The 27968-nt window shown below is 37.8% G+C and overlaps 1 protein-coding gene across 4 annotated transcripts in view; it reads right to left on the bottom strand.

Annotated features, from left to right (window-relative positions):
• Window positions 1-27968, bottom strand: part of LOC120718077 (metabotropic glutamate receptor 4-like) — a 184739-nt gene that overhangs the window by 67908 nt on the left and 88863 nt on the right. For all 4 annotated transcript variants that reach the window (XR_005692370.1, XM_040006400.1, XM_040006406.1 and 1 more), the window contains exon 3: window positions 12737-12953. Coding sequence is in view for 3 of the 4 variants with exons in the window: in XM_040006400.1 (XP_039862334.1) it covers window positions 12737-12953 (217 nt within the window). In the remaining variant the exon portion in view is untranslated. The remainder of the gene's footprint in view (window positions 1-12736; window positions 12954-27968) is intronic.

The following is a 27968-nucleotide window of genomic DNA, read 5'->3' as shown; positions in this document are numbered from 1 at the left end:
TTGGTTCATGCCAATGTTTTCCTATCACATGAGGTACCAAAGCCTCTATTCATCCCCCTCCCCCTTGTGACAATGGTACCCCTGACTCGCTAGCACAAGGGTGCTTTTCTCATTTATTCAAAATTGACCTTTCAAGGTCCTTGTGCAGAGATGAAATGTTGTTTAATCCCCCAGCAGATGAAGAATACAGTTTCAAGAACTTGTTAGAGTTTTAAGATCACAGTAAACAGTGTAAAACAACACCATTTTGACAGAAACAGGACAAAATATTGTTTTCGCTGCTTAAAGGGACCAAGGGCTCACTTAGCAGCTCAACATGCATCAGCGAGTTACTCACAGCAATATTACTTTTCACTGTCTTTAATTATTAAATATAAATATAGGTCACACAAATGATTATTTACACCCAATGGCAAACTAAAATGTTAGGTTTGGTTTTATATGAATTATGCAGCACAATCATTATTTAAATCTGCGTGGCTAAAAAGAAAATAGAGAAAGCATAGCTATATATTTGGTGTGGATGAAAGATGGAATCAATCAGTTCCAAGCATATTTCAATTAATGACTCTTAAAGGTCATCCCAATCTCCAGAGAGCAAAGGTGCAACTGTCTTACATCTTTTCACCTTTACAGTGAAGTGCATTACAGAACGCGATTCTAATGATATGGTAAATAAAAAAAACTTTGACATCATCTAGTTTGCTGTGCATCCCGTAGTTGCACAGCCATCACAATGTTTCAACACTATTGTCAATTTAGAAAGAATGTTGCAACTATGCAAGTTAGCCAGAGCAGTAATTAGCTCTCAGGGGAGCCAGAAAAAGACTACAGCAACAATATTATCTTGTTTAACATCAGTTCACCCTGCTAGAATGCATCCTCAGGCACAGCCTCCAACTTCAGAAAAAGGCTCAGACTCTTATCTGACCTATACGTGCTTTCTATTTGTAAAGATTTTATATATGTAACTTTATTATATCATGAACCACATCTAGCAATAAAAGAAGCCATTTTTAACATTAATATTTTACATTGTAAACAGTTTGGTCCTGTTAACTCCTTCATGTATTAGCTAGTTACCTCATGCATTTCTAGGTTAGCAGAAAAGCTAGTTTGCCTCCTTGCTGAATTGTATCAGCAAAGCCATTCTTCCAGAATCAGTGTCGGTGGACAATTACAGGTTCATCCAAAGCACCATGGGACAGTTCTATGGATTTAAAAGCTCACTGCCTTAAAGCAGGATTTCTTCATTTACTCCTCTGGCTCAAAAAAAAAAAAGTCTGATTGTATAGAAATCGCACTTGTCAGTCTCCAGTTTCAAATCTTATTTAATGAAAAACAATGTCTGTTTTCTAAATTATAGCCCTTTGCAGAGGAAAAAAAAGATAATAAAATGATGAAGGTTTAATGGAGGTCTAACTTGTGATGGATAATTCACAAGAGTATGAGCATGTGGACACTTCATAACCAGGGCTTACACATCAATGGGAGGAAATCAGGACAGGATGATAGATTCCATCTTTAATATACAGTCTATACTATATTGCCTGACAGGAAGAACTACAGCAAGAGGGGAGTGTGTCGTAATTAAAATACCACTTGCACTCGCTCTATCTGGTTTGTCTTGTAACACAATGCATCATTGCTGATGACCTCATAACACTCTTAACTAACAAGACCTAACGGTGACAAATGTTTCAACAATCACACTCTGTCTACATACGATTCAACCACCAAGCCTTTTCTTTCCACAAAAAACAGCTCACTGATTTACACCAAAGAACGCACAATACTGTAACATAAACAGAACAGGTTCACGGTTTTCATCTAAAGCTTCTGTTTTTGTGTGAGGATGTTTATCAGGATGAAGATTCAAGCTAGATGAGAAGCTGACTAAACAACGTCTTCCACCAGCTCGTTAGGAAGAAACCTGAAAGAACAATAGTTCTGAAGGAAACTGTACTGGCAGATGTATCTGTGTTTCTTTGTCATACAAGGCTCCGTGCTGTGTAAAGAAAGTTTACAGAGTTGTGAAGCAAAGTCTGATCAAACACAGATACTATAAAGACACATAAAATGATTTTGTCATTTCTGAGGTCATGAAAGCCTCGTCAGCTATGCTGTTGTTAAGTGAGATGTTAAGATGTCAGCGTCGATAAATAGACGCAACTGCCAAAAACACGACATCCATTAATTGACTTCCTTCCCGCAAACTGTGCTGAGATGCACCTTGACCGCTTTCTGTTTATTTTAGATTTGTGTAATTATATTATTCTCGTCTCTCCCTAAGCTAAATTTTATTGCTGCTGTAATGAGCACATTTCCCCAAAGGGATCAATAACTCTCAAGTCAAACTAATCTAAAGACACTGCTCTACTGTGCCACTGGCTGCATGCGCCCAGTAATCTAGATGCCAAGTGTGCCAACCAGCAACTATATAAAAACAACGCATATATAAAATGGAGAGAAAGTAAAAATGAAATGAATTAACCTTGATAAAAGGCTGATAAAATCATAAAATACATCTTTCCTTATAGGAACAACATATAAATTAATTAATAATAACCATTGCTCTCACAGAAATAGTGCAGCTTAGATAAGGCGAAACTACAGGAAATAAAAAGCTGTATTTCCTGTAAACATGTGCGAATAGGACAAACAATCAAGTTTGGAGTCAGTACAATAATTCTTAGGATTTGTCTGTGTTTTGTCTGGTACAATGTTGGGTTGGTTGCCTGGCATATAAAAGGCAATGTAATGCATTTATTACACAAATATTTTCACATGGTTTTGTGTGAAATCATGAAATTACTCTGTAAGCTCTTGTATTTGTACAGAAACACTGCATACTCATTCTTCCATGAGTTCACTGGAAAATGTCCAAAGCTCTTTGTTGTACAGACAATGCATGCGTGTATTAGGCATTAGTGTAATCTAACTCTGTGTTTGAGTGACTGTATATGTTTGAGTGAGTGCCAGAGAAAACTTGTGGTACCAGGTTTGGTCACACTGCAATACCACTGAGGAAATGTTGGCTAAGGAGTGCAGCAATGCACACATGAATTGAAATAAAGTAACAGGGTTCATTATACAAAATTATGTATTTGTTTACATTATTTATGATATCCAATATTTATGCTTTAAGGAAAATGACCTCTGGTGGCTCAACAGCTTTGAACTAGTGTCTGCACAGTAAACAGTTTTGTGAAATGCAAGTTCTTTTCCTAATTTTAACTCAGTTGTTTTTTTCTCAGTTGTTGCTGAAACATAACCAAACCACGAGTTAGAACGAGTGAGTAAAAGAAAAGGTTCAAGTAAATAAACTGGAGTCCAGTCTCTCAATGAACAGTAAAATGTGTCCATGCCACTTTCATTCCACCTAATGTGACCTTTGTCTGACCTTTAAAAGCATTTGTTTCAGGAATGCTTACATGGGTCATTTCAGGCGGTACTGTAGCAACAAATGATTTAGTTGAAGGACCTGTTGTTTTTTTGTACATTACTCTTCATACTTTACTCTCTGAATAAGACACTACAAATGTCACAGGTCTTATAAGAGGCAGACGGAATATTAATGTCGGACATGATTTTTACCTAATCTTTGAAAAGAGGAGCTCTGTGCCCTTAGTGTGTCTAGAGATATGCTGAGTCATTACATTCCTTCAAGTGAAGCTCCTCTATTAAGTGAACTCTGAGTGACCTCTGTAACCTAACCTAAGGAAAAAAAATCTCCATAGTAACATCCATAGGATCGAATCAGGGCAACTGCATACAACATCACTATCTTAATGAGCTTCTTAATGGCAGTTTTTGATCAAAGTGGGAATTCAAATATGTTTATTATTTTTACATTTAGTAATGTTTTTATCAATGTTGTTGCCAATACTCACCTCTTGTTTTTCTAAATGGACTGAGCAATTAGTACATTTTAGAAATCCTCTCTGGGTTTGATATTTTTCAGTTAAATGCTAATGCAAACCACTACATCAGCAAATAAATATAGCTGTGTAAAAAAATAATTCCACCCTGATTAAAGCTAAAACGATTATATTGTAGGTAAATAAGATTTAAGATTTTAATTACTTGATATCATTTTTATGTTACAAAAAATTATGTTACAATTTTTTGATGATTTTTTTTTTTTGATGATTTTTTGCTTAATTTGGTTCATGCATTGACCAGGGTAAAGAGCACCAGGGAAAGTAAGGAAACTGGCTTTGGAGGCATCTTTTAATAAAACTATTGGACAACATTACTGGTTTTTGTGAACGCCAAAAATTGATGGAAATGTTTTCTACTTCGTAATTAGGCACATCTGTTCAATTGCTTTTTAACACAGGTTGTGGGGAATATGTTCTTGGCTCCTTTGTGCCTGTAACTGAGCATTGTTCAAATGTGATGGCTAACCTGTATATTGTTGATGACCATGTTCCTTTAACACCACAATGTACCCATCTTTTGATGGATGTTTCCAGGAAGGTAACATGCCATGTCACAAAGCTCACATCATCTCAAACTGGTTTCTTGAACATGACAATGAGTTCATTGTACTCAATGGCTTTCAAAGTCTCTAGATCTCAACCCAATAGAGCACCTTTTGGATGTGATGGAACATTAAAGCAATTCGGAAGTGTCTAATCAATATTTGCAATGTTAGTGCATTTTTCTCGCACAGTAAGAACTAAATTGAGCAACTTTGGTAACATTTGAAGTTTTAAAATCTTTTTACATTTTTTTATTTAAATATGAGCCTTCAAAAATTGAAACACGGCATGATTGCACAGCAGTGACCAACATATCAAACGTGGTTGATTATTGTGTATTTACCATCTATGTATATGTATGTATTTTTTGTCACTTTAAACTAAGTTAAGATTGCAACACAAGATATCATGTTGCTTCAGAAACTGTCATGGAATCGTTACACTACTGTAATGTAATGTGTAAGCCTATTCTAGTGACGATAATATGAAGCCATTAGAAAGTGCTTAGTGGAAGCTGAGAAAATCTTATCCCCCTGACAAAAGTGCTATTGATATGTTCTTATGAGAAGGAGCTGTCTGGATTATCTGCAGAATTGTAATCCAGATTAGTTGCCTGAGCTGTCTAATTTAAATTATTGTTTTATGTTGCGTAATTGAAATCTGTCTTCTTCTCATAAGTTTGGAATGATGGTCTTAAATAAGTAGACAGACAAATTTAAGTCTCCTTGAAAGTTAAAATCAGTTATATGTCCATTTTTTGTCTAGCTTTATCCAGAATTTTTCATGTACATAGTTATTAGGAAAATTTTGCCACACTCATCTTATATTCTTGGGGGGGGGGGGGTATCCTTCTTGTACACCAACCTGATTATCTCCTGTTGCTGGGTGCAATGCTAAAGCTATTGAATGTCACTTAAATGTCATTCTGTATTTTTCTGACAACCAAACAGACTACCAACTAGAAGCAAATTTGATGCTCATAGTTTCAAGTCAGTAACCTCATTTTATTGTTTTTGGTGTCCATGTAATTATTCATATACTAACCTTATCTATAAAAATTCACACAACAACCTCTTTTGTGGCCAATTTGTGCCACATCCCCCGGGTAGTTCAGGCTAAAATAAACTCCACTTTCCCCCATAACCTCCCCCACACCCTAATCCATTGCTTTTTTCCCCCTGCACTTTTGATTGAATCTGCGTCATGTATTTCTCCATTTTTGTCTTTGTTTTAAATATGTATTAATGTGCATTGACATTATAAAGTACAAGCTGCCACAGAAAAAGCAGAAAGGGAATGATGTCACATGAAATCATTTGGTCAGCTAACATTTCTATAGGGTATTACTTAAGATCGAAGTTCAAATAGCACTTGGCTAAGGAAATTGGCTTTTATAGTGTCTTTGCATTAAGAGCAATATGTAACCATTACGTCCCTGACAGAGAGGGAGAAAAGATGGAGAGAGAACTGCTAGAGAAGAAGAGTGATGATTATTTAGCCTTTCGTTTTGCCTAATTAAGCAATGACAAGTAATTGTTCAAAGAAATTGCAAGAGGACATATCTGAGGCACTCAGGGGTCATTTGCGTTATGTCAAATAATAAATAAAGACATAACTGGCTGACACATCACACACGGGTGTGAACTAGAGATTAAAAGGCCATACAGATAGAAACAGGGACATCGCTGTGTGTGCTGTGATCTCTTCCCTGGGTGACTGCGGTCATTTAGAATGCAGATGTTCACAAGTCTGTCTGTTGCTCTGGGTGGAGCCGTGCTTCTATCTTATCCTGTTACACAGTCTACAATACTTTCCAGTTTCTTTACCTTGCAGCTTTCATGATATTCTTCAAAGAATGCATCAAATATTTATAAAGCAGTAAGAAGAAAGCGTGATCTAGCTTATTCCCCTATGCCATAAAACTCCATTGTTGTTACACTATTGTGTTGAGTGGTGCATTACTGCATTACGATAAACACAAGCCCTATGCATCTTAAGGCTTGCTCTAATGCACAAACTTATTATCAAAATTCAGTACTAGTGCACCACATATGGTACTGTGCAAAAGTCTTGAGTCACCCCATATCTCTTCATATTTTGCTTAGTTTGTACATTTCTTATCAGCATGAAAATCAATATTTGGAATGAGCATCTTTATTCTATAAAACAACCTGAACTCTCTTAGGCAAGCTTCCTTGTAATTTCTTTAAGCAATGTGATGGCAAATTTTTAATGATTCTGGTCTTCCGTGTGTTAAGCTGATGATGAAAAGTTTTGACTGTATTGTGTGACAATGGTGGCTAGATAACATGTGCTTGGATGATTCATGGTCCAGCACAAGGACTAGGATGAAAATGAGTGAAGAAGCTGCCAATATCCAAAGGACTTTGAAAGACCTTCGAAAACCCTGGAGAACTATTTTTCAAGACCACTTTGAAAATTGCAAGAAAGTCTGGGTACTCCGAAGCAAAATATAAGGAAAGGCAGCTCAAGATGTTTTCACAGTGCTACATGTATTAATCTTTAAATAATACTGTAACTCAGACCTGCAAAGTTGTGCACAAACACCCGGTTGGTGTTTTAATATTTTCATGGGATTTGTTATTTATGACATAAATATAAAGCCTCACCAACCTTAATATTTAAATGTGAACTGCTTTTAACCTGAAAGATCATTTCAGTAAGAATCAGTTAATAAAACATAATTATGCATTTTCCCCATGTGTTGAGTTCATACTTTGTTTTCGCTCACTAGGCATAACAATCAGCCCATTCTAAAATTGTCTGTTCCCTGGATCTACAAATAAACCACCCAGGAGCAATGCAGAGTTGTTTGTGCTCCCCTTTTCTTCTTCTTCATTTTACATTCTCCACATGGGCTTATTCAGCCCAACTCTGTGGCTAACACTTGTAATCCTCATCACATGGGGGTAGCAGTTACTCCATTAGCAGGGTTTCTTATGTTGATGTCAGACAGGCCATTGGTTTGCAAGGGAAATCTTGTTAGGGTTCTTATTGACATTGTGTTTCATTAACTTGATTAATGACATCTATTGGGGCATGCTCCATAGTAATCAACGTCTCTGCAGAGAAGGGCAGTCTTCAGCCAGAGATGAGCTTCTACTGCCCAGAACTGACTGGTCTTTCTGTCTCCTGTTTGTTTCCTAAAGTCTGCACTTGGAAAGAATCGCACATTCATAAATACGAAAGTAGTAAGCAATAAGAGACCATTAAGTAGACCCCGGATGACCATTAGGAAGTTTCCATTTCAGAAACTATGTGCGTTTCATAAAATAGGTCCTTTGAAATTGAAGAATAAAGCATCCGGTGGCTGCATCAGCTCCACGTAAGATGTTCCAAATTATCTGGTGGTATTAGAACTTACTATGTCCTCATTGTACTGCTCTTTGCTTTGATGTCTTTAGTAATTTAATATAACATATTCATTGCCAGCAGAGAAAACCTCTGCTAGAATGTAGCAGTAAAATACAAGGTGAAAAAAGGGGATTTTTCCAACATTAGGTGTAACTAATACACATATTAAAATTTAGTATGGCAGGAAAAAAATATTTATGTCAATTGCTGTTTGACAAAAATACCAGGTTGTCTTACTACAGGGTAGGCCATTTATATGGATACACCGTAATAACATGGGAATTGTTGGTGATATTAAAGTCCTGTTTGTGGCACATTAGTATATGTGAGGGGGCAAACTCCTCAAGATGGGTGGTGACCATGGTGGCCATTTAGAAGTCGGCCATCTTGGATACAACTTTTGTTTTTTCAATAGGAAGAGGGCCATGTGACACATCAAACTTATTGGTAATGTCACAAGAAAAACAATGGTGTGCTTGGTTTCAACGTAACTTTATTCTTTCATGAGTTATTTACAAGTTTCTCTTTGTTCACAGCCATTGACATGTCAAAGAGGTTAACACGTGAGGAGCGGATCGAAATCGTGTTGATATCTGGTGAACGCAGTAACCGGGTCATTGCAGCAGATTTCAATGCAAGACACCCTACGAGACCACCCATCTCCCACGCTACAGTTAGCAAACTGCTTGCTAAGTTTCGTGAAACTGGTTCAGTGTTGGATTTGCCAAAATGTGAACGCAAGAAAACTGTCACTAATGAAGAAACATCAGTGGCTGTCCTAGCTTCATTCAGCAAGAGCCCACAGCGTAGCACTCGCCGCATGTCACTGGAAAAGTAGTGGCATTAGTCGAACATCCCTTTGGCGGATATTAGCTACTCACAAATGGCACCCTTACAAACTCCAGCTACACTGCAGCATCTCAACGAGGATGACCCAGATCGGCGCACAGAATTTGCAGAATGGGCAAAACAAAAATTGGAACAGGACCCTCAGTTCACGCAGAAGATTTTGTTCAGTGATGAGGCAAACTTTGATGTGAATGGTGAAGTTAACAAACAAAACCACCACTATTGGTCTGACACTAACCCACATTGGGTGGATCCCTCCAAGACTGTTGGACCAACAAAAGTGATGGTTTGGTGTGGTATATGGGGTACAACGATAGTGGGTCCATTCTTCATCAATGGAAACCTCAAGTCCACTGGATATTTGAAATTGCTACATGATGATATGTTTCCCTCTTTATGCACTGAAGCTGGGACGTTCCCTGAGTTTTTCCAGCAAGATGGTGCACCACCACATTATGGGTGCCAGGTCAGAGCATTCCTAGATGAACAGTTTCCTGGAAAGTGGATTGGTCATCGTGGGCCAGTTGAATGGCCCCCAAGGTCTCCCGATCTGACCCCCTTAGACTTTTATCTTTGGGGTCATCTGAAGGCAATTGTCTATGGTGTGAAGATACGAGACTTGCAGCACCTGAAACTATGGACACTGGATGCCTGTGCTGGCATTTCTCCTGCGGTGTTGCTATCAGTGTGTGAAGAGTGGGAGAAGAGGGTTGCATTGACAATCCAACACAATAGGCAGCGCATTGAACACATTTTATAAGTGGTCAGAAACTTGTAAATAACTCATGAAAGCCGGGTACACACCGGCTCACTCCTTGGCGGCTGCTTATCGGGGCCTGGAGCCTGGGGCTCGCTCGGGCCACTTCGGAGGTGGGGTGCCCCCGGCCTCTCGGCCTGGGGCTTGGTCACTCAGGCACAGCTGGCTGCCGGCGGAGCTCACGGGCGCGTCACTGCAACTCCCCCTGGCTTCTGCTCCGCAGCTGCTGAGTGAGCCCTCATCTGGGACTCTCCTCAGCTCTTACTGGGACAGTGGCGCGGCTGCCCCTCTGTTGGTCTTCCTTGGTCTCTTGTGTTCTGGGGGCCTCTGGATGTCTGGAGTTTTGATCTCCTCCATACCTGCTTCATGCCCTGGAGGACGGGGCTGTGGCTCCCCACACTCCCTAGCAGATCGTTACATGGAGAAACCTTTGGAATGCAAGCATGCTGATCCACACAGGTATGCACACAGGTGTACACACGGGTGTTCACAGACGCGGACTACAGCTTTCTTGGCTGCTGCCTCAAAGCACATTGTGCGCTGTCTATCTTGCGTGCTGCACAATATCGTTTATTATTTAGTATCTACTGATATCTACTGCTAGCTAGTTTATTGTGATGGTGCCATTTTTTTTATTTATTATGTTGCTCTTTGTTGTTTGCTTTCTCTTCTGTTTTTTTTCTCCATACAGGTGACCCAGGAGTTTTGTTCTTTTTTTTTTCTTTTTTTTTTTCTTCCCCCCCTTCTCACCGTCTCTTCTCCCATTTGGTTTTCTTTCTCTCCCTCTCTTTCTTTCATTCTTTCTCCCTGTCCTATCCTCCAGTCATGTCTGTCCCGTTTGTAGCAACTGAAAATAAAATAAATTCATAATTATAATAAAGGTCAATCAAATGGACCAATATGGCAAGGCCATGACGATCCACTTGGTAAAATAAATCCGCTTGGCATCTTTCTTGGCCTTAAGACAACAATTCTGATGGCTATAGATCCAAACGGGACACAAAAAAAAAAAAAAAAAAAAAAAAAAAACTCATGAAAGAATAAAGTTACGTTGAAACCAAGCACACCATTGTTTTTCTTGTGACATTACCAATAAGTTTGATGTGTCACATGGCCCTCTTCCTATTGAAAAAACAAAAGTTGTATCCAAGATGGCCGACTTCTAAATGGCCACCATGGTCACTACCCATCTTGAGGAGTTTGCCCCCTCACATATACTAATGTGCCACAAACAGGACTTTAATATCACCAACCATTCCCATGTTATTACGGTGTATCCATATAAATGGCCCACCCTGTACTTCCACCAGCATACTTTTTGCCTGTCCTGTCCACAATCCTCTGTGCCATTTACAACTAAGCAACTAAGTGCATCAAAAGTTCAACATTACGATGAAGTAGTGAGTCCCAAATGTATACATCCTCCATGCAGTATTACATAGTTTAAAAGGGCATAGTGAAGGTAAAAATAAAAAGTATGTGATTTGGAAAGCTTTCTTTTTTTAAACAAAACAAGTAACTGCTTTTCGTGTCCATGTATCCTACCACAGCTCTTACAACCATCCCTTCAGGGTGGGTCACATCCTGGGTCAGTATATGGGAGATGAGAAGCTTCTCATCTCAGACACTACACAGAAATAAACACTGAAGGCCACTGATTCCCAGCTCGAGGCACTTTTTGCCAGAGAAGAGGGATACAAAAGCAGAGATCAAAAAACCCCACCTGGAATTCATATTTACCTTTCATCATCTGCTTTTTACCCACATTGTACTCAGTCTTATTTGCTGGCTCTCTTAAGGGAAAGCTGTTCTGGTGAAGCTCCAAGCATGTGGCTCCTGGGCTGCTGCTATGGGAGCTGAGTCAGATAATTTGCCCGTTCAGGTTATTTTCTTTATTCAGCTCATGACAGTGGTACATGGCAAAGTAGGAGAACAAGTGCAGCAATGAATTAGCAGAATACTTCAAATCCACAGTCACAGGGATTTGCTCACATAATATTGTGAAAGCACACAGTTTCAATTAAGAGCTCAAACTAAATTGTAGCAGCTAATATCTATGATTGTTCTGAGTAATTTATATAGATTAGTGTGTTTAGAGAGATATGTACTGAGCTTGAACAAACCCCAAAAGAATTTGTGTTGATAATACAGTTAAAGTCTGATCCATTTTATTGTAGATAAAAAAAATAACTAAACATATTATAATAATGCTATTTATCTAAAACAAAATAGCCTTAACGTTTTGGCAGTGAAACTTATGAAATGCTTATGACTGTTATTTAATATAACAAAGAAATGAAAAAATATTTTTAAAAAGAAATATAGTCTATGAAAACCAAAATTTTTGCTGCTGCCAAAAACATTTGGCCATGACTTTAGTTCAACATCACTTTTTAGTTTGTTTAATTCTGAATCCTCTACTTTAACTTTATGGCCTTCTTCATTTTGATATGTTAGAAGCCAAAAGTGACAAAAGGGTGGACTGCGAAATAGATCGGATGGACATAACATGGCCACATATTTAAGTAATTGCATTAAAAATGTTCCAGAAGGCAGCCAACATAAATGAAACTTAACCTTGAGACCTAAAACATTTTACTAAGAAACTGACACCCTGTGAAGTTCTCACATATGGAGAAATAAGCTCTTTGTATTAAGCTGTACCTATACTTTTTAAGGTAAGCCATTTTACATTGGACTTTATAAGGAATAAACTGCTGTTGAAGACAGCCTCAACTGGTCATTCCAGGTACTACAGTTCCCTTACAATGTAAAGCACCTTGAGGCAGCTGTTGATGTGATTTGGTGCTATATAAATAAAATGGAATTGAACTGAAAATCTGTGTGGGTATGAAACATTTTACAGAGTTGTTTGGCTTTAATAAACTTTAGTGTAGATTACTGTGATTGGCATTGTGTATGGGTGCATTGTTAGGTGTATATTCTAGATGTTAATTAGCAACTTCTACATATGACTGATATTGTCTCTATAGCATCACTCTTGTAAAACTGAATGGTGCTTCAAAGCCATTCATATCATAATTATATGCATGGTAACAACAAACAGATGTACTCTGTGGTATTCAAGTAGACCTCTGCATATGCAAGTTCTGGGTTGAAATCTAACATTTGACCTCAGTGGCTGACTTTTGCTAGCTGTGTCACTGAGATATATCATTCATCAGTGCAGCAAGCTCAAATAGGTGACACCTTCCCACATTGGTGTGCAAGTTATGCAGTAATGATGTACAGGGCCAAGTGTACTCACCATCCTCCCGAGACTTCTGAATGAAAGCATCAACACCGCTCTCTCCATAGTTCCCCTCTGAGGCCACTGTGGAAACATAGTTCCAGCGCATATACTTCACAATATCTACCATGGCCTGGGCCTGGTAGGTATCAGGAGGCACCACTCGGGAGAAGAAGTCATAGCGGGTGTTGTCACTTAGCTCTGGAGCTGTGGAGGCATAGCTCACCTGGGGTATCTGCACAAAAAGAAGTAATAATAAAATAAGCTTGAAGGAGCTTCTAGTCAAAGGAGTTGTGGGATTGAAGTGAACAGTATCAAGGCAAAGCAATGCACACTTACTTGTGTGTGCTTTTCAACTACAAGGGAATCAAAGTGCTTTACATAAGACATAAAAGGCATTAGGACAAGATATAAAAGAAGCTCAAAGCTATACAGTAATAGCAGACACAGATAGGATTTAAAAAGAGTACAATAAAAAAAAACACAATAAAAGTAAGTGACATATTTAAAGAATAAACAATTTAATTTAATAAAGGGCACTTGCCCTAGAGTTTATAGACAAGTTTATTGTACATAAAAACTGAATACTGCTTATCCACTTTTAGTTTTGACTAAGGGACAGTAAACAGACCTTCAGCAGAACAGGAATGTATTGTAGCCTGAACCATTCAGTGCTAAGTAGAATCATTTCACAGCCACTCATTTAAAACGAGGAATCAATACAAATGTGTGAAAACTCAAGTCATATCAGCCACTTGATCTTGGTCTCAATGTAACAGCAATGTTCTGAATAAAAATGGTAAATGGTCTGTATTTGTATAGCGCTTTACTTGGTCCTAAGAACCCCAAAGCGCTTTACACTATACACAATCATCCACCCATTCACACACTGGTGATAGCAAGCTACAGTGTAGTCACAGCCACCCTGGGGCGCACTGACAGAGGCGAGGCTGCCGGACACTGGCGCCACCGGGCCCTCTGACCACCACCAGTAGGCAACGGGTGAAGTGTCTTGCCCAAGAACACAACGACCGAGACTGTCGGAGCCGGGGCTCGAACCGGCAACCTTCCGAATACAAGACGAACGCCCAACTCTTGAGCCACGATCGCGGCTCAATATGTTGATGCAACTTTCTAGATATAGTAGTCTGGCATGAATCATTTTGTTTGTCATGCATCCTTATGATAGTAGCCCGATTTTGTGAATGTCTTCATGTAGTCATTGAAATTGAAGCACCAATACACCATTTTTTTCCATTACCAATTGGAGCTGAGATTCAAGTTATTCGATTCGAGCTATTTCTCTTTAGACAGTTATCAAACAACACCCTGCTGATCCATTTATAATACCCAGCATCACTACTCCCTTATGCTACCGTAGGCTGGCCAGAATATAAATTGAGATCACGAGTATGTCACACATTTCAGCATGGGTCACTTGCTGGTATATTTGTGTACCACAGAATGTCCATGCTTGGCTCTAGCTTCTACAGCTAAGCATGATAGAAAATGATATAAAAATAAATAACTGAAGTATTGTACATGGGGTACAGTGTATAAGGTTTTATAAGCATTAGATGTGCAAGATGCTAATTTTTCTGCTCCAACTCGATCAAAGATTTCACTGATGTGTGCACCAAGAAAAACAATACACACACACACACAAAAAAAAAATAAATAAAACATATAGGTGAGCTAAAGCAAGAAGCTTTTCTTGAGTGACCATAATTTTATATAAGACTTACTCTTAGCTGGTGTTGTGTTTCTCAACACAAGAGGCTGTTTTCAGGGATTTCACCATGTCAGTTGTTGTGATAGATAAACTGTGTTTGTGTAAATGGAATTTTTCATTCCTATGGGTCACACTGAACAAAACAGACAGACGGCAGAGGTGTTTCCTGGTAATGATACACAGTGTGCCTTTTTGATGAGGATCTGTCGTCATGTTTTTGTGTCTCTGAACAAAATGAGGAGAAGGTGCACTCAGTGAAACATGAGCCTAATGAAAACAGCACTGTTTCCCTCCAGATACTTCTTTGCAACATGCAGCATTTCATTATCACTGACAGACCTGTAGGCGCACACACACACACAGATAACCCTTGAAATGAAAACATCTGACTTAAAGGCAATGTCCTCCCAACATGATGAACACCAGAGTGGCCTAACGCCCTTCTTTACATTACAGTATATCAATAAAAACGAAGAACTTGTCTCCACTCACCAGTGGCTGCAGATCAACCTTGGCATTGTAAATACAAATACATATTCGACAAACAAAAAACAAACAAACAAACAAAAAAAACATAGGTACGGCATGTTCATGGGTAGTTAGTAAGAAGAATCTGAAAGGTGAAACTAGTAAGTATGCATTATGATTTATGTTTGAAAATGCCTTAGCTATTGGGATAGTATGTGCCATGCACCCCTTGCCTTGAAATGTGATCATGCAAAACTGGTCAGCCAGGAATCAACCTGTTAAACTTCCAATTAGTAGATGACTTGTTCTATCTCCTGTGCAGGTCCTCTATTAAGTTCAGTCAAAATTTTGTAAAAACTTCACACGCTGAACTAAACTAAAGATAAATCCTTTGGGAGCTAAAAATTGAAGCAGTTTATCAACCTGCTTACCTGCATCACATCATAATCAGAACACATCGTGACCTCTATGACAATTAGCTTTGGTGTTTTTGTTCTCTTTTCTGCTTTAATTCTACTACTATGACAATTAGCTTATGTTGCATTGTTTCATTTTAGATTTTCCTTTATTTCCTAATTCATTTGTGTTCATGTTTCAGGTTGGATAATGGGTGAAACATGGTAGAGGCAATATCACCTTCTTGAATCCTTCTCAACAGCAGAAAAACAAAAACTGGTCAGAAGTGGGGGGAATAAAAATGCAACCAACTACATTGCAACAGGAAACAAAAAGAAGGTAAGATAACTGTGCAGTGGCTTTAGGGGAAGTCATGACTATTTGTGAATGGCCCAGCCAAAGTATAAACTTTAACTTCACAGAACATCTGTAGGGAGACCTGAAGACAGCAGTTCTCTGAAGCTTTCACAGGCTCTGCCAGGAGGAATGGGATAAACTGTCCAAATCCAGGTTTGCAAAGCCTGTAGAGACTTACCCAAGCAGACTGCTAGTGTAAGCTGTAACTGCTGCAACGCTGGTTACTTTTATCATGGGTTCTTAAGTCTGAACTGACAGAGAAGGAAAAAATCCAATATTATAGACTTAAAATTGTTAAAACAATACTGAATACTTTCTAAAGCGATGGCATGTGTACATTTTTGTATTGCGAAACTAAAAAAAACACAAAAACGTTGAATATGTGACGCTCATCTGAGGCCAAATTTGAGGTGAAGAGGGTTGGTTTCTTTAAAAGCTATCAAAAGAAACACAGCAGGCCAAAAACACATGTTGGTACATGGCGTTTGTTTGTGGTCTTTTCAGTCCCATCTACAGCAGCCTTATTCATGCATGTCTAAGATACCTTAGCTTGGTTTGAAATCTATTCTTGAGGATAGGTTAGAGGCCAGACTCAACGAGGTACTTCGCTTTTGTACCAGTACTTTAAAATGATTCCCTGAGCAAGCACTTGTGAGGGAAAACATGAAATAATGGAATATGTTATAATGGAACAGAGTGTATTCATAGACTGGAATCTTTGAAAGCTTACTTTGTCAACCATAATATATTACTGATCAAACTTATGTGGGGATAAAAAACGACACAAAAGTCTCCTTGGAAACAGTCATTATTATTATTATTATTATTATTATTATTATTATACTGCAGTTACTTTTCCTTTTAAATAAGAAAACAGTTCAGTAAAATTAACCCTCATCTGTGTAGGTGTAGTTATGTTGTTTATTTGTTATTGAAATAACAAACCAATTAATTTCATATTTCCTTTTCTTGCTCCAACTCATATAACATCTCCCAGATAGACAAGTAGATGGACAGACAAATGGAGAAAAAATAGAAACCCTCTGAACCAGTAACATGAACCTGCACTACATCAAAAACATCAAGGGTTTGTTCAAATTATATCGACAAAATACATCCTGGGTGGCCTGCTGAATATGGGAAAGCTCATAAGTATGCACATCACGATGAATGGATTAAGATCTAAAGAATCTCATTATTTACCTTGCATCTGAAATGAACAAAGGTGCATTTTAGGTGCATTGTTATTTGAAGGAGGAAATAAATCACAAGTGAATAAGCATACTTGCTTGCTTGGCATGTGACTTTCTCAGCTTTGACACCCAACGTGTTCTCTCCCGAGAACTCTGCAGAGTGCAAAGCTGTTTAATTGTTGTGACTATTAACTGGTATATTCAGAGACCAGAAATAGCAGATTTCTGTCACACCATGTCACTCTGACAATCTGTCAGTTTCTGTTTTACTGGCTTGTTGCTTGTCGCTAACAAAGATGTGTAAAGGTTTTCATCTTGACCAGGATTTTTTCACAATTTCCCTTATTAACCTGAACTTGCACTCTTAGCATTAAGCACCTGAGTTTGTGAAAGCAGTGGGAAAGCTAGCTGTGAATGTGATAGAACTTAATGATTTCAGTGTGATTCACATCCCAGCGACACATGGTAATCTGACTATAAAAAGAAAGTCTGCCTGCAGAAACTGCACCTACTATTGAGTTGAATGTCAGTCCTCTAGAATTCATTGCAAAACAAAAAACACATGACATATTATATAAATATGTATGTAAATAACAATTTTAGGCTTAGATATTTAGTTGGACTACACCTGCAGATAGGCATCTTATCCTAAATTACTTGATTTAGAATTTAGACTCTTACCTATTTAGGTCAAGACTTTGGATAGCAACATTTTCAAACATCCTAACATTACCTCAGATCCTAAGTGCTACGCTAAAATTATAATCTGGCAGAGAAAATTGGTGTTTCCTCCCTTTATGTTTTCCAGCATCATTTAAGACCTTTTAGTGACTGTGTGGTGCCATATTTATCTCAACTGTTTGCTTTGTTGAGCATCCTGTTGAGATGAGGAGCAACTTAATGATGATAATATTGGGACCCGAGGTGTAGGTGCAGTATTTTTCTGAGCAAATGATGCTGGCATGCAAAGTAGCTGACTATATTTGCATCTGTAATTCAGACACCTGACAGATCCTTGCAACCCGCAGTGTGGCCCAAATGCAGAGCATCTGTTTCAATCACGCTGCATATGGAAAAAATAGATGGAAAGACATAGTTTAGCTGTACTACTTGGCATTCTAATTTTCTATCTGAAGAATGCTGACTTTCAACATTGCATGAGCTCAATTTTTGTGATCTATGGTATGAGTGCAGACATATAGACTACAAAGTCAATAGCATAATTAATCTAGTAGAAAATAAGTATTTTTCATATTACATATCATTTATAAAACAACAAAAAAAATCTGTAATTGAAATAGCAACATTTTTATCATCAGTTCCAGATACACTGTGGAGTTTTTTGCTGTGGTACCATTATGGAGTACTTCAATTTGACTTCTGTTTGAGTTTAGTTTATCTTGTTCCTACACATAATAGCACACAAGTGCGCACACAGAGGTGATGTGATACACAGTCCTGACAATGATTTTAGATTATTCCACAGAACAGCTTTACCAGCAGTGGTAGGGCATCAAGATGTGCAGTAATGTGTAACTAAAGGCAGAGGAAAAGCTAGCTGGTAAACATAGGTATATTTTTTTTAATGAAGATTTTAAATGTAAAAACTGGAAAATGAAAAGAAAAATGCTCTCCAAATGTCTAATGTTTGAGGCCTCGTGGATACACACTATGCATTTTGCAGTGTATCACTGCCTATAAATATTTAGTTACAAACCAAATCTTTTTAGTCTAGACTACTACAGTCAACAGAAGATTGCTTTTTTCTATATGTACTAATTTAAATTTGGTAGTAACTCTCTCTTAAGGGATTTTGAATATATGCCTCACATGTGCCTATGTGGAAAGCTGGAGGTAGGGAAGTGCTCCAGGAAAGGCAGCACAGAACAGAACAAGTATCAGTGACAATGTGACACTATTTAGATCAAGAGATCATTTTTTTGCTCTTAAAGCATTTACTCTATATTGGCTAAGTGACATTTTGTAAGGACATATTGTGTACTTTGTCTTTTGGTTCCTCATGACAGACATACAGCTCTCCATAGCAGGATTGTTGCAAAATGAAACAACGTTAAATTCCTCATCTGATTAGCTGATATTTTTCAGCACATTTACAAAAAGCATGCTCAATTTTAACTTGTGTTAAGCAACATAATGAAGATTGAACAGTTCTAGTATTAACGTAAACTTAAACAGACATAATAATTGCACGCTTGAAAAGACTGAACACTTCGAAGTCTGCTTTTGTACTCGACGAACAGTGGGCTCCACCATTGTTTCGCTCTTTGTCAGAGAAAGCAAAGCTTGCAGTGCAACAGCTCCTCACTCTTACACAGCAGGAGCTTTGTGTGTTGACTGCAGCACAGCAAAGGCTGCATTATACCTAAGTGTCAGTGGGTAAAACAGCAGTGTGCTCACTACATTCAGGCAGAGATAATGCCTGCAGTTTTCTGCTCCAGCTTCATGCAGATTAAATTTACACAAAATTACAAGATCTAATTTGCATTGTTTAACTATAAAATGGCCACTTAGTATGGGACTAGGATGTGAAGAAAAACAATATCTATAATGTTTTGATTTGCACGCTGAAATCTGCACAGATCCAGACAATTGTGTAACTGTTTCAGTGGCGTAGCTCCTTAATTCAATTTAGGGCCAGAAAAGAAATTTGGGCTTGGACAGCGGCTGCAAACATAAAGAGGACTCAGTTAAATTTTCAGTGAGGGATGTGGGTCAACTCTTTGAGTCAAACGCACCACTTCAGTATCCAGGCTTTCTCCGTAATTGCTATCAGCTGCTGTTGACACTGAGGGGAGATTAAAGTTTCACTTTGTTACTGTCAGGGTAAGTGGAGCAGCAAATAGCTGAGCCTTCTGAATAGAAAACCAATTCCTGTATAATGAAATAACAAAACATATTTTCACCGCTGAGGGAATGAACAACAACGTAGCACTGGATACAACAGGGATATTTGGCTATGATTCAGACTGATGCATTAGTATATAAAGGGACAGTATATTAGTGGGAATTATTTCATTATCGCCATTATTTTCTTAGACTTGCTTATTCTGATACACTGTCTAGCTATAATGGGTTTAATTGAGCCAAAATGGTAAACTGTGACTCCAAATAATGCTACTTAATTTCAGCCGTGCAGTGTCACCGTACTGTCAAATGTTCAGTCCCAAGAGACTGGTGATAAAAACTCAGAGCATGCTTTAGACCTTTTCATAATATTTCCATCTCTCAGATTTGACCTTTAATATTTTGACATTCGACTGAATTGAGAGAAGCCAAAGCCAATAACACCGAGCTCATCCTGCTTTGTCTTCCACAGGGACTGACATCACCATGCTTCAATCATGCAGATCACTCTGGGGAGCCCAAGTCTCTCTGCTGCCTACCTCAGCTTTAGTCAAGTTATGGTGACTTCTCAAAAAGAATTTGTGAACTGAGACGAACCTGTTGGTGATGTGACTGTTTCAGGTGAGGCAGTAGTTTCAAGATGTTTGTCCTCAAACATCAAAAGAAGTCTTGCCTACAAGAAAAAAATTAGTTCATGCATTTTTTTTTCTTGTAGGCAAGACTATTCTTGTTAATTATTAGCCCACTGTCTCAGAAAAGCCTTCAGTTTAGTTCACTTCAGCATTAACGGGGACGAGTAAGAGATCATATCTCCCCATATCACTGGCTCCATGTTAAATCCAGAAATTAATTCTAAATCCTTTATTTCATATACAAAATTCTGAATTAGCAGACCCCATTATATGCTTAAGAAGACCATATTATCCCAATAGAGCACTTTGTTCTCAAAGGCCAGGCTTACTTGTGGTATAATAGCCGAGGGCTTGCTCACAGGGGATGAAGTGAGATTCTCTAATGCTGCGTGATCTTTACTAACATAAAGCACTAGAAAGACATGACTATTACTGTGAAATGGCACTAAATGAAATCAACAAAATTCAGTTGAACTGGGAAAAAAATACTATGTTCCAAAGATGCCAAAAATACAGTAAAACTGGTTTCATTTATGAAATGCTGTCCAGCAAGTTTGATTATATAAACCAAATGTTACACTTTCATGTTTAGTATTAGCTGACAAAGTTTGATGATTTGTGATAACGGCAGCCAGTTTCAATTGTTTTGTATCTTTCCTTTTGCGGGAATGGTATACAGTTGGTAGAAGCAGTGAAAATGGATGCTTAATGACTGAGTAACTGTTTACACAGTGAAACAGTTATAATTTTAAACACCGTAATGAAATATGTAAAACAGTCTTACCAAATTTCCATAAAAATTGCAAGGGCTCCTAGCTGTGAAAGAGGTTTGGTTTTGCTGCACACATGATTTTAATGTAGAACTGAAAATGCAATGCTCAAACATATACAGCATTATTCAATCTGAAAGTATAGGGATGTGACTTTTGACCCACTTGGTCTAAGAACTAAAAGTCAGACAAACTTGACAAATGGATGTGAGTTTATCTTATGAGAGGCAAGGCTGCAAAAGGAAAGAACTCTAAAATCAAAAACATGGATGTTAAAATGCAAAAGGTGAATTTGACTACCACACATGACACACATGAGAATGCCAAATAGTTGAAAAATGCTAGTTTGCACACTTGGGGTATGTGGGTGTTTGGTGTATGCACGGTTGAAAGATTTGCCAGTTATTGATTTTTCCACCATATTTCTGCTTTGAATGCTCAGATTAGCTCAACAAGATCACTTCGATTTTGTCTGCAATTGATGAGACAAATGACCTCACTGAGTGGGATATTTTGTTTATTTATAATAAACAAAATGTCAAAGACATTTTGAAAAAAAAAGGCACATTTGTCTGTAAAAGAAAAGCTAAAGGTTATTTTTTATTTACTTATGGTTTCATATATGATAACAGTTTCTTGGACGAATTCCAGTTTGTTAGTTTTTTTTTTTTTTTTGAAAAGTTCCTAAAAGAAAATCTGCTTTGTGATGTAAGAAAAACTGAACTTGGAGAACTTTTAAATGTTATTTAAACCTGTGGCAGAACCTCATAATGAGCTGTTCATTTTTTTTCCCCAGTGTATGAAGGAGGAAGTCAATTAACCCCAACAATAATGGCGACTAAATCAAGTTGTCACAGTGCAGAAACATTTAATACTGTTTATTGTTTCAGAACGTAAGTGGATGTTGTTTCTGTTTATGGCAGTCGGTGATAATGTATCAGTGCTACAGCCAGCATATGTACTCCAGCTTAAAATATTGCCCGTACATACTGTATGGTTTAAAGCAGCTGAATGCATGTACTTTGCTTTGCTAGTCTGAGAAGTTTGCCTTTAGGGCTTTCTGGCAGATGGCTCTCCTTCCTTTTATATTATTTTCAATTTTCAGAGGCATTTTGGGGCAGGTATACACAACAAAACAAGATTTGTTTTAAAAATCATTAAGGTGGAAACAAGCCTTTGCATTGTACAAATCTTAGAGAACCTTTTATAAATGTACATATTTTAGAAGATTAAATAGATAGAAACTGTTTTTAATGGATTTTTAAATGTGATTCAAAATTTTAGAAAATGCAAAAAAAGACAGACTAATATTCTCTAATACATTCAGGACGCCGTACTTGTTTCTTTCATGGTTACTGCATTTTAATCCTACTTAAGTCCAGATTTACACTGGTAAAAGCAACTTTTCAGCTTATGATTTGAAAACCTAAAATGAATTTGTATTGTTTGGTACACAACATTTAAAATGCAGAAATGTCCATCATCAAGAAAAATGTCTGATTCCTCCCAGTCATGAATAATTAGAATCTGACCTCTCTCTCCTTCTTGTGTTCCTGTGCTCTTCTGTACTGCTTCCAGCTGTCCTGCTATCTTTATAATTTTCCACAGGCTACTTCACAACTGCATCTGCATTTTCATGATATACCTAAAAATATGTACAGTGAGCAACAAATTCTGTGTAAAATTGCCCCAACTTTCACGTCTCTTAAAGATCATTGCTGATAATAATAGCTGGATGTTATGCTTACAACTCAGAGACCAAACAGCAGTTTTCAGTCCACAATGTCCAAGCACAAGGGTGGTGCATCAGGTCAGGAGCATGTTTGGGCACAAGCCTGACAAGGGGTGTGCACTCTGAACTATTCCCTAAGGGTCAAGCTGCCAACTCATTTAACTTGAGCGGGTCACCATTTTGACACAAATGGTGGAAGCAAGCAGATAGTGATGTCTACAAAGCAAGACATGATTAACAGAAAGATCTTAAATTGATTAGTATAAGTCTTTAATTTTCTGATCATCAGGTCTTCTATTTGAGTATGACATTCAGTACTCTTTTCATCTTAGTTTGCATGCATGATCCAATGCAGTAAAATGTCTCTTTTATCAAGATAAATTCAAAGCAAAAACACAACACATTCAATCACATTGTGACACCTACCAAAAAAAGCCCTTACAGTTAATGTTAACATGAAGAATCAAATTGCAAAGTGAGGTAGTGCGTGCTGAAAGTGCAAACTCTGTCACGATGCTCCAAGTTTCTTTAGAGCACTTCTCATCTGTGCTAAACATAGCACCCCCCCCATCTGTTAAAGACCTTATGACACAGTGTGTGAGGAATCGACTCTCTGCTATCTGGGTCTCTATCTCTCTGCTCTGCTTTCTGTGTGCTCCAAAGACGGCACCTCGAGTGACCCTTTATTCAAGCTGCTGAAGCTTGTAGAAAACACAACCGGGTCTTTCGATGACACATAAGAGGACTGACTGCTGTTTTAGTGAGCCAAAAACAACAAGACTCTCAATCCAGGACAAGAAGGACTTCCTCAAAAAAAAAAACTACAGCATGATCTCTACCTGTAATCAGTGATGTGAACACTGAGTGGAGAGGATGAGGATATCTCAAATCTGACCACAGAGGATGCTTTACACCAAAGCATTTTGGCAGCTCAGTATGTCACAGTCACTCCTGGTATAGACCTACAGATCCATCATTGAAAACATCCTCACACCATCCATCACTGACTGATATGGTTCTGCCCCCCACCGTTCCTAGGGAAGCGTGTCATTCAAACCACTGAGGAGGCTATCGAGTGTTGACTGCACTGCATTACACACACACACACACACACACACACGCACACACACACAATAATGATGTGTGAAAAGGCAAAGATTTCCTCCAACCCTGCCAACTGGGATAGCCACCTGTTCGACCCATTGGGTTTAGTTAAATCACCTGCCACTAAGAGTGTTTCCTTGCAAAAGCAAACATTCTCATATGGAAAAATGAGTCAAAACTACAAGATTACAGAGTAGTGCTTTCATTTTTTATTGATTTAATTTTACGGAAAGAACATCTTAAACTTACAAAGGCAGACTTTTTGTTAGACTAGAAGTTGGTGTCATCAGTGGCTCTCAGCTTTCTTTGTGCTTCACCACCAAATAGACAGCACTCACAAAATTAATCTTTTTTTTTCATATTCATGAAAACAAATTCTTACAACAGCGGTCCCCAACCCCCGGGCCTCGGACCGGTACCGGTCCGTGAGTCGTTTGGTACCGGGCCGCGAGAGTTGAGGCTCAGGTGTGAAATGTATGGTTTTCAGGGTTTTTATCGGTTTTCAGCGTTATTTTGTTATCGTTTTTATCGTTTACTGTGCTTTCCTGGGTCTTTTCACGTGTGTTATGAATAAATTTTCTTTTTTTCTGTACCGGTACTAGTTTTATTTTGTTGTATTTATCCGCGACACCTTAAAGGCCGGTCCATGAAAATATTGTCGGGCATAAACTGGTCCGTGGCGCAAAAAAGGTTGGGGACCGCTGTCTTACAATTTTGTGTCAGTAAACACAAATTTGTATGTAATGTATTTCAATAGGAAATATATTTCATATGAGAAGCATGTACTTTTTGTATCTTTGTAGAGAAAGCAGGGAAGTGTTACTATGGGAACCAGGAGCAGCAATGTTGTATTTTAACACAAATTAAGACATTTTTATAAACATAAACAAGCGGGGTTTTTTGCCCAGCTCTAACCTAGTTGTGTTTAATGCCTAAACCTAATCAAGCAACACTTTTGTATTGAATTATGATCTTACAAATCATACAAATGATGTGTGAAAATCTGTGAAATGTATATATGGACTGATATAGCCTGATTAAAAGTTGTGTTCACGGACATGAAAGTGTGAAATTCATGTTGAAAAACAAAAAACAACATTTTTAATTTAGGTCCAGTCACAGAAAGCTAATGAGTAGCTAACACTCAACACACAAGGGAGAACTGCTTTTGTTTTTGTTTCTATCACAGATATATTTCCATAATGAATTAATTAAATTTTGTAAAGTAAATAAATAAACCTATTGTGTAATTTGTTTTACTTCTATGTACAACTCTCTCTCGTCTACCCCATTTACATCAATACAATATAAATGATATAAAAACAAGAAAGTTCTGGCATAATCCAAAACAACTCGGTACCACCACATCCACCAATACAAGCAGCACTCAAACAATAAGTATTTAAATGTATAGTAATAAAGGAAGGATTTACTTGCAGGGCTTATGCATCAGACTGCATTAGTTTTAACAAGAGCCACAAACGCTGGTTATAAAAATGCACTTAAATGCAGCGTGGTTCCTTCTGCAATATTGTGTGTTAAATTTATCACCAGGCATCAAATTTTTTCCAAACATTTTGTTCTTCTACTTTTTTTTCTTTATTCTCGGGATTTGCTGTTTTACATTAATGTGAGCTGAATATGTGAATATTTTGGGACCATCATCCAGATAAAAAGGTCACTTTTTGCAGTAAGTCACATTCGATGCATCCCTAAAACTAAACCCAAGAACACTTTTTGTACAAAAATAGAAACCACATACTTCCAAGTGCATCCACCAAAATTTAAACTTTTTGCAATCTCCTGAGCAAATGTTGCAATTCTGGAAACTAAAGAAACATTTGTTTTGGAACAGATTAAGGGGTGGGAGGGTTTGTGCTGTGAAACTACAAAATTCTCACTCTTCAATTTAAGCGAGAGCTGGGGTTCTCAAAGTTTTGATTATCGAGTGCCGATTTAGGGTTCCACTACCAGTTTATTATTGAGTGCTGCAATAAAAAAAATACATGTTAAAAGTACAAAGTTAGTATTTCCTTCCATCTTTTAAACTGGTTTACATCAGTGTTAGATAGATGACGGTTACATTTCTTGACATCAGCTTTGCTGGTCTTGTTCTGTGCTATTATAGGATGACATTAATGGTGGATGGATTAAATGTACAGTTGTTCCTGCCATCCTCGTGCTCAGGGCCTCCCACTGTGACTTTGTGATTCTATATCAAACTGTTTTTAAACCTCTTGTTATGTCACAGGTAGCCAGAGTAATCCCACCACCTGCCCCGTGTATACATATTTTTTGCAGTTTTAGTTTGCATTGTAGCTGATTAAGATGAAGGATCGGAAGCATGCTATGGCAAAAAATATACTTTCACTTTATCAGGTAAGTTATGCATTAATATCACTTTGAAACATCCTATTAAAGGCTCACTTGTATAACAGGAGGTCCTTTCCCTTAAGGAATCATGATCACAAGCCACAGTACCAACTCTCACATCTCTAGCGGCAGCCATTACTGACACTATATAGGCAGAGTAAGGAAATTTTAAAAATTCATTAGGTAGAATTAGGAGTAGGTGGTCATGAATAATAAACATTTTATCTTTATCTTTTAGCTTTTAAAACAGCTTTCTGGAGGACTGAGTGTGCTGTAAGAAAAGATGGAGTTAGAGAAATCTAAACAACTTTGGGTGAATAAAAGGTCGCAGATTTGTTTAAAATAGACTAATGTCAAAACCGACCATGATATTCAGTCTTAAATAATTTAGCGGGTTATTTCACGAGGTCCGGGTGGTTTCGATTTAGTTTTACTGCCTCAGAGTGAAAATTCAAAAGAAAAAAAGAATACAAGAGGAAGAAAGGTCAGTAGTGTCATGAGGTTAAAAGTTTGACATATTGAATTTTGGTGTCTGCACTTGTAAGTATGTAAACCACAAAGACAATGAGCAACAACTCAAAAAATGTTAAAGTGTTGAACCAACTAATAAAAACTAAAATGATTACGTTTTTCTTTTTCCCTTTTTTATTTTAAGTGATGATTCAGACCATATAATCTAAGATGCATGGTTCGAATTTAGTACTAATTCAACATTAGTAGTGCGTTTTTAGTTAAAAAAAAAAAAAAAAAGTTCTAAAAGTGAGAGCAGAGATGGAATGAGAAACATTAAGAACACTCTGGTCCATTTAGGTGTCAGAGAAAGCCATTACTGCAAGTCAGTGTGTGCACTGAAATTAGCCAAACTAAATCTGAAACATCAAACATCATTAATACTAAATACAAATTTGCTTTTCCTGGAATTACATGTCAAAACTTCTGCAGTAGAAAAGCTTTATAAAAGTGAGAAGGAGGTAAACGATTGCTAGGAATTAAAAGGTGACATTGCAGAGTGGACGGTTTCTTCACGCAAGTGCTCCTCTTCACAGGGACCACTACTTGATTTTATATGGCAGAGCAAAAAAAAAAGAACTGAAAACAGTCTTGAATAAGTTTCATCAGGCTCCAATATTTCTGCTGCAAATCAAAATAAATTCAAGCACATCCCTGTGTCTTGTTTCAAAGTTCGAAAGATTTATTTCCTTCCAAAGAATCTCCTTTTTGCACAGCTGATCATGTATCACAAACACTTAAGCAACCAACAAAACATGAATGTGGCTCTAGCATGATGACAAAAAGCCACAAACACAAAAGAAGCCACATGGTGCTTACAGAGGTTCACACGTCCACTGAAACATTTGAATGCATCTACCATATGGTGGTAGAAACACACATATATGTCTTCCGCCACCTCATCAACTTGGCAGCTAATGAGTGAAGTTTTAGGGATGGATTTGGCTAGATGAAAGACGAAACTAAGCCCCTTAATGATGAATGGTGGTGCCACACTTTTGAAGATAAATCAAGACAGAGGTTTTTTGTTTTTTTTCCACTATATTTTTTTGGCTTCGAATTACCAACTGGCTTCTAGCAAAATGGTATATCATGTAGTGTGATGACACTCCAGACTC

This window comes from Simochromis diagramma, unplaced genomic scaffold (genome assembly GCF_900408965.1).
Source record: "Simochromis diagramma unplaced genomic scaffold, fSimDia1.1 OVJJ01000320.1, whole genome shotgun sequence".
Classification (NCBI taxonomy): Eukaryota; Metazoa; Chordata; class Actinopteri; order Cichliformes; family Cichlidae; genus Simochromis; species Simochromis diagramma.
Note: the sequence above shows the minus strand (reverse complement) of the source record. Positions and strands in the feature narration are given on the sequence as shown.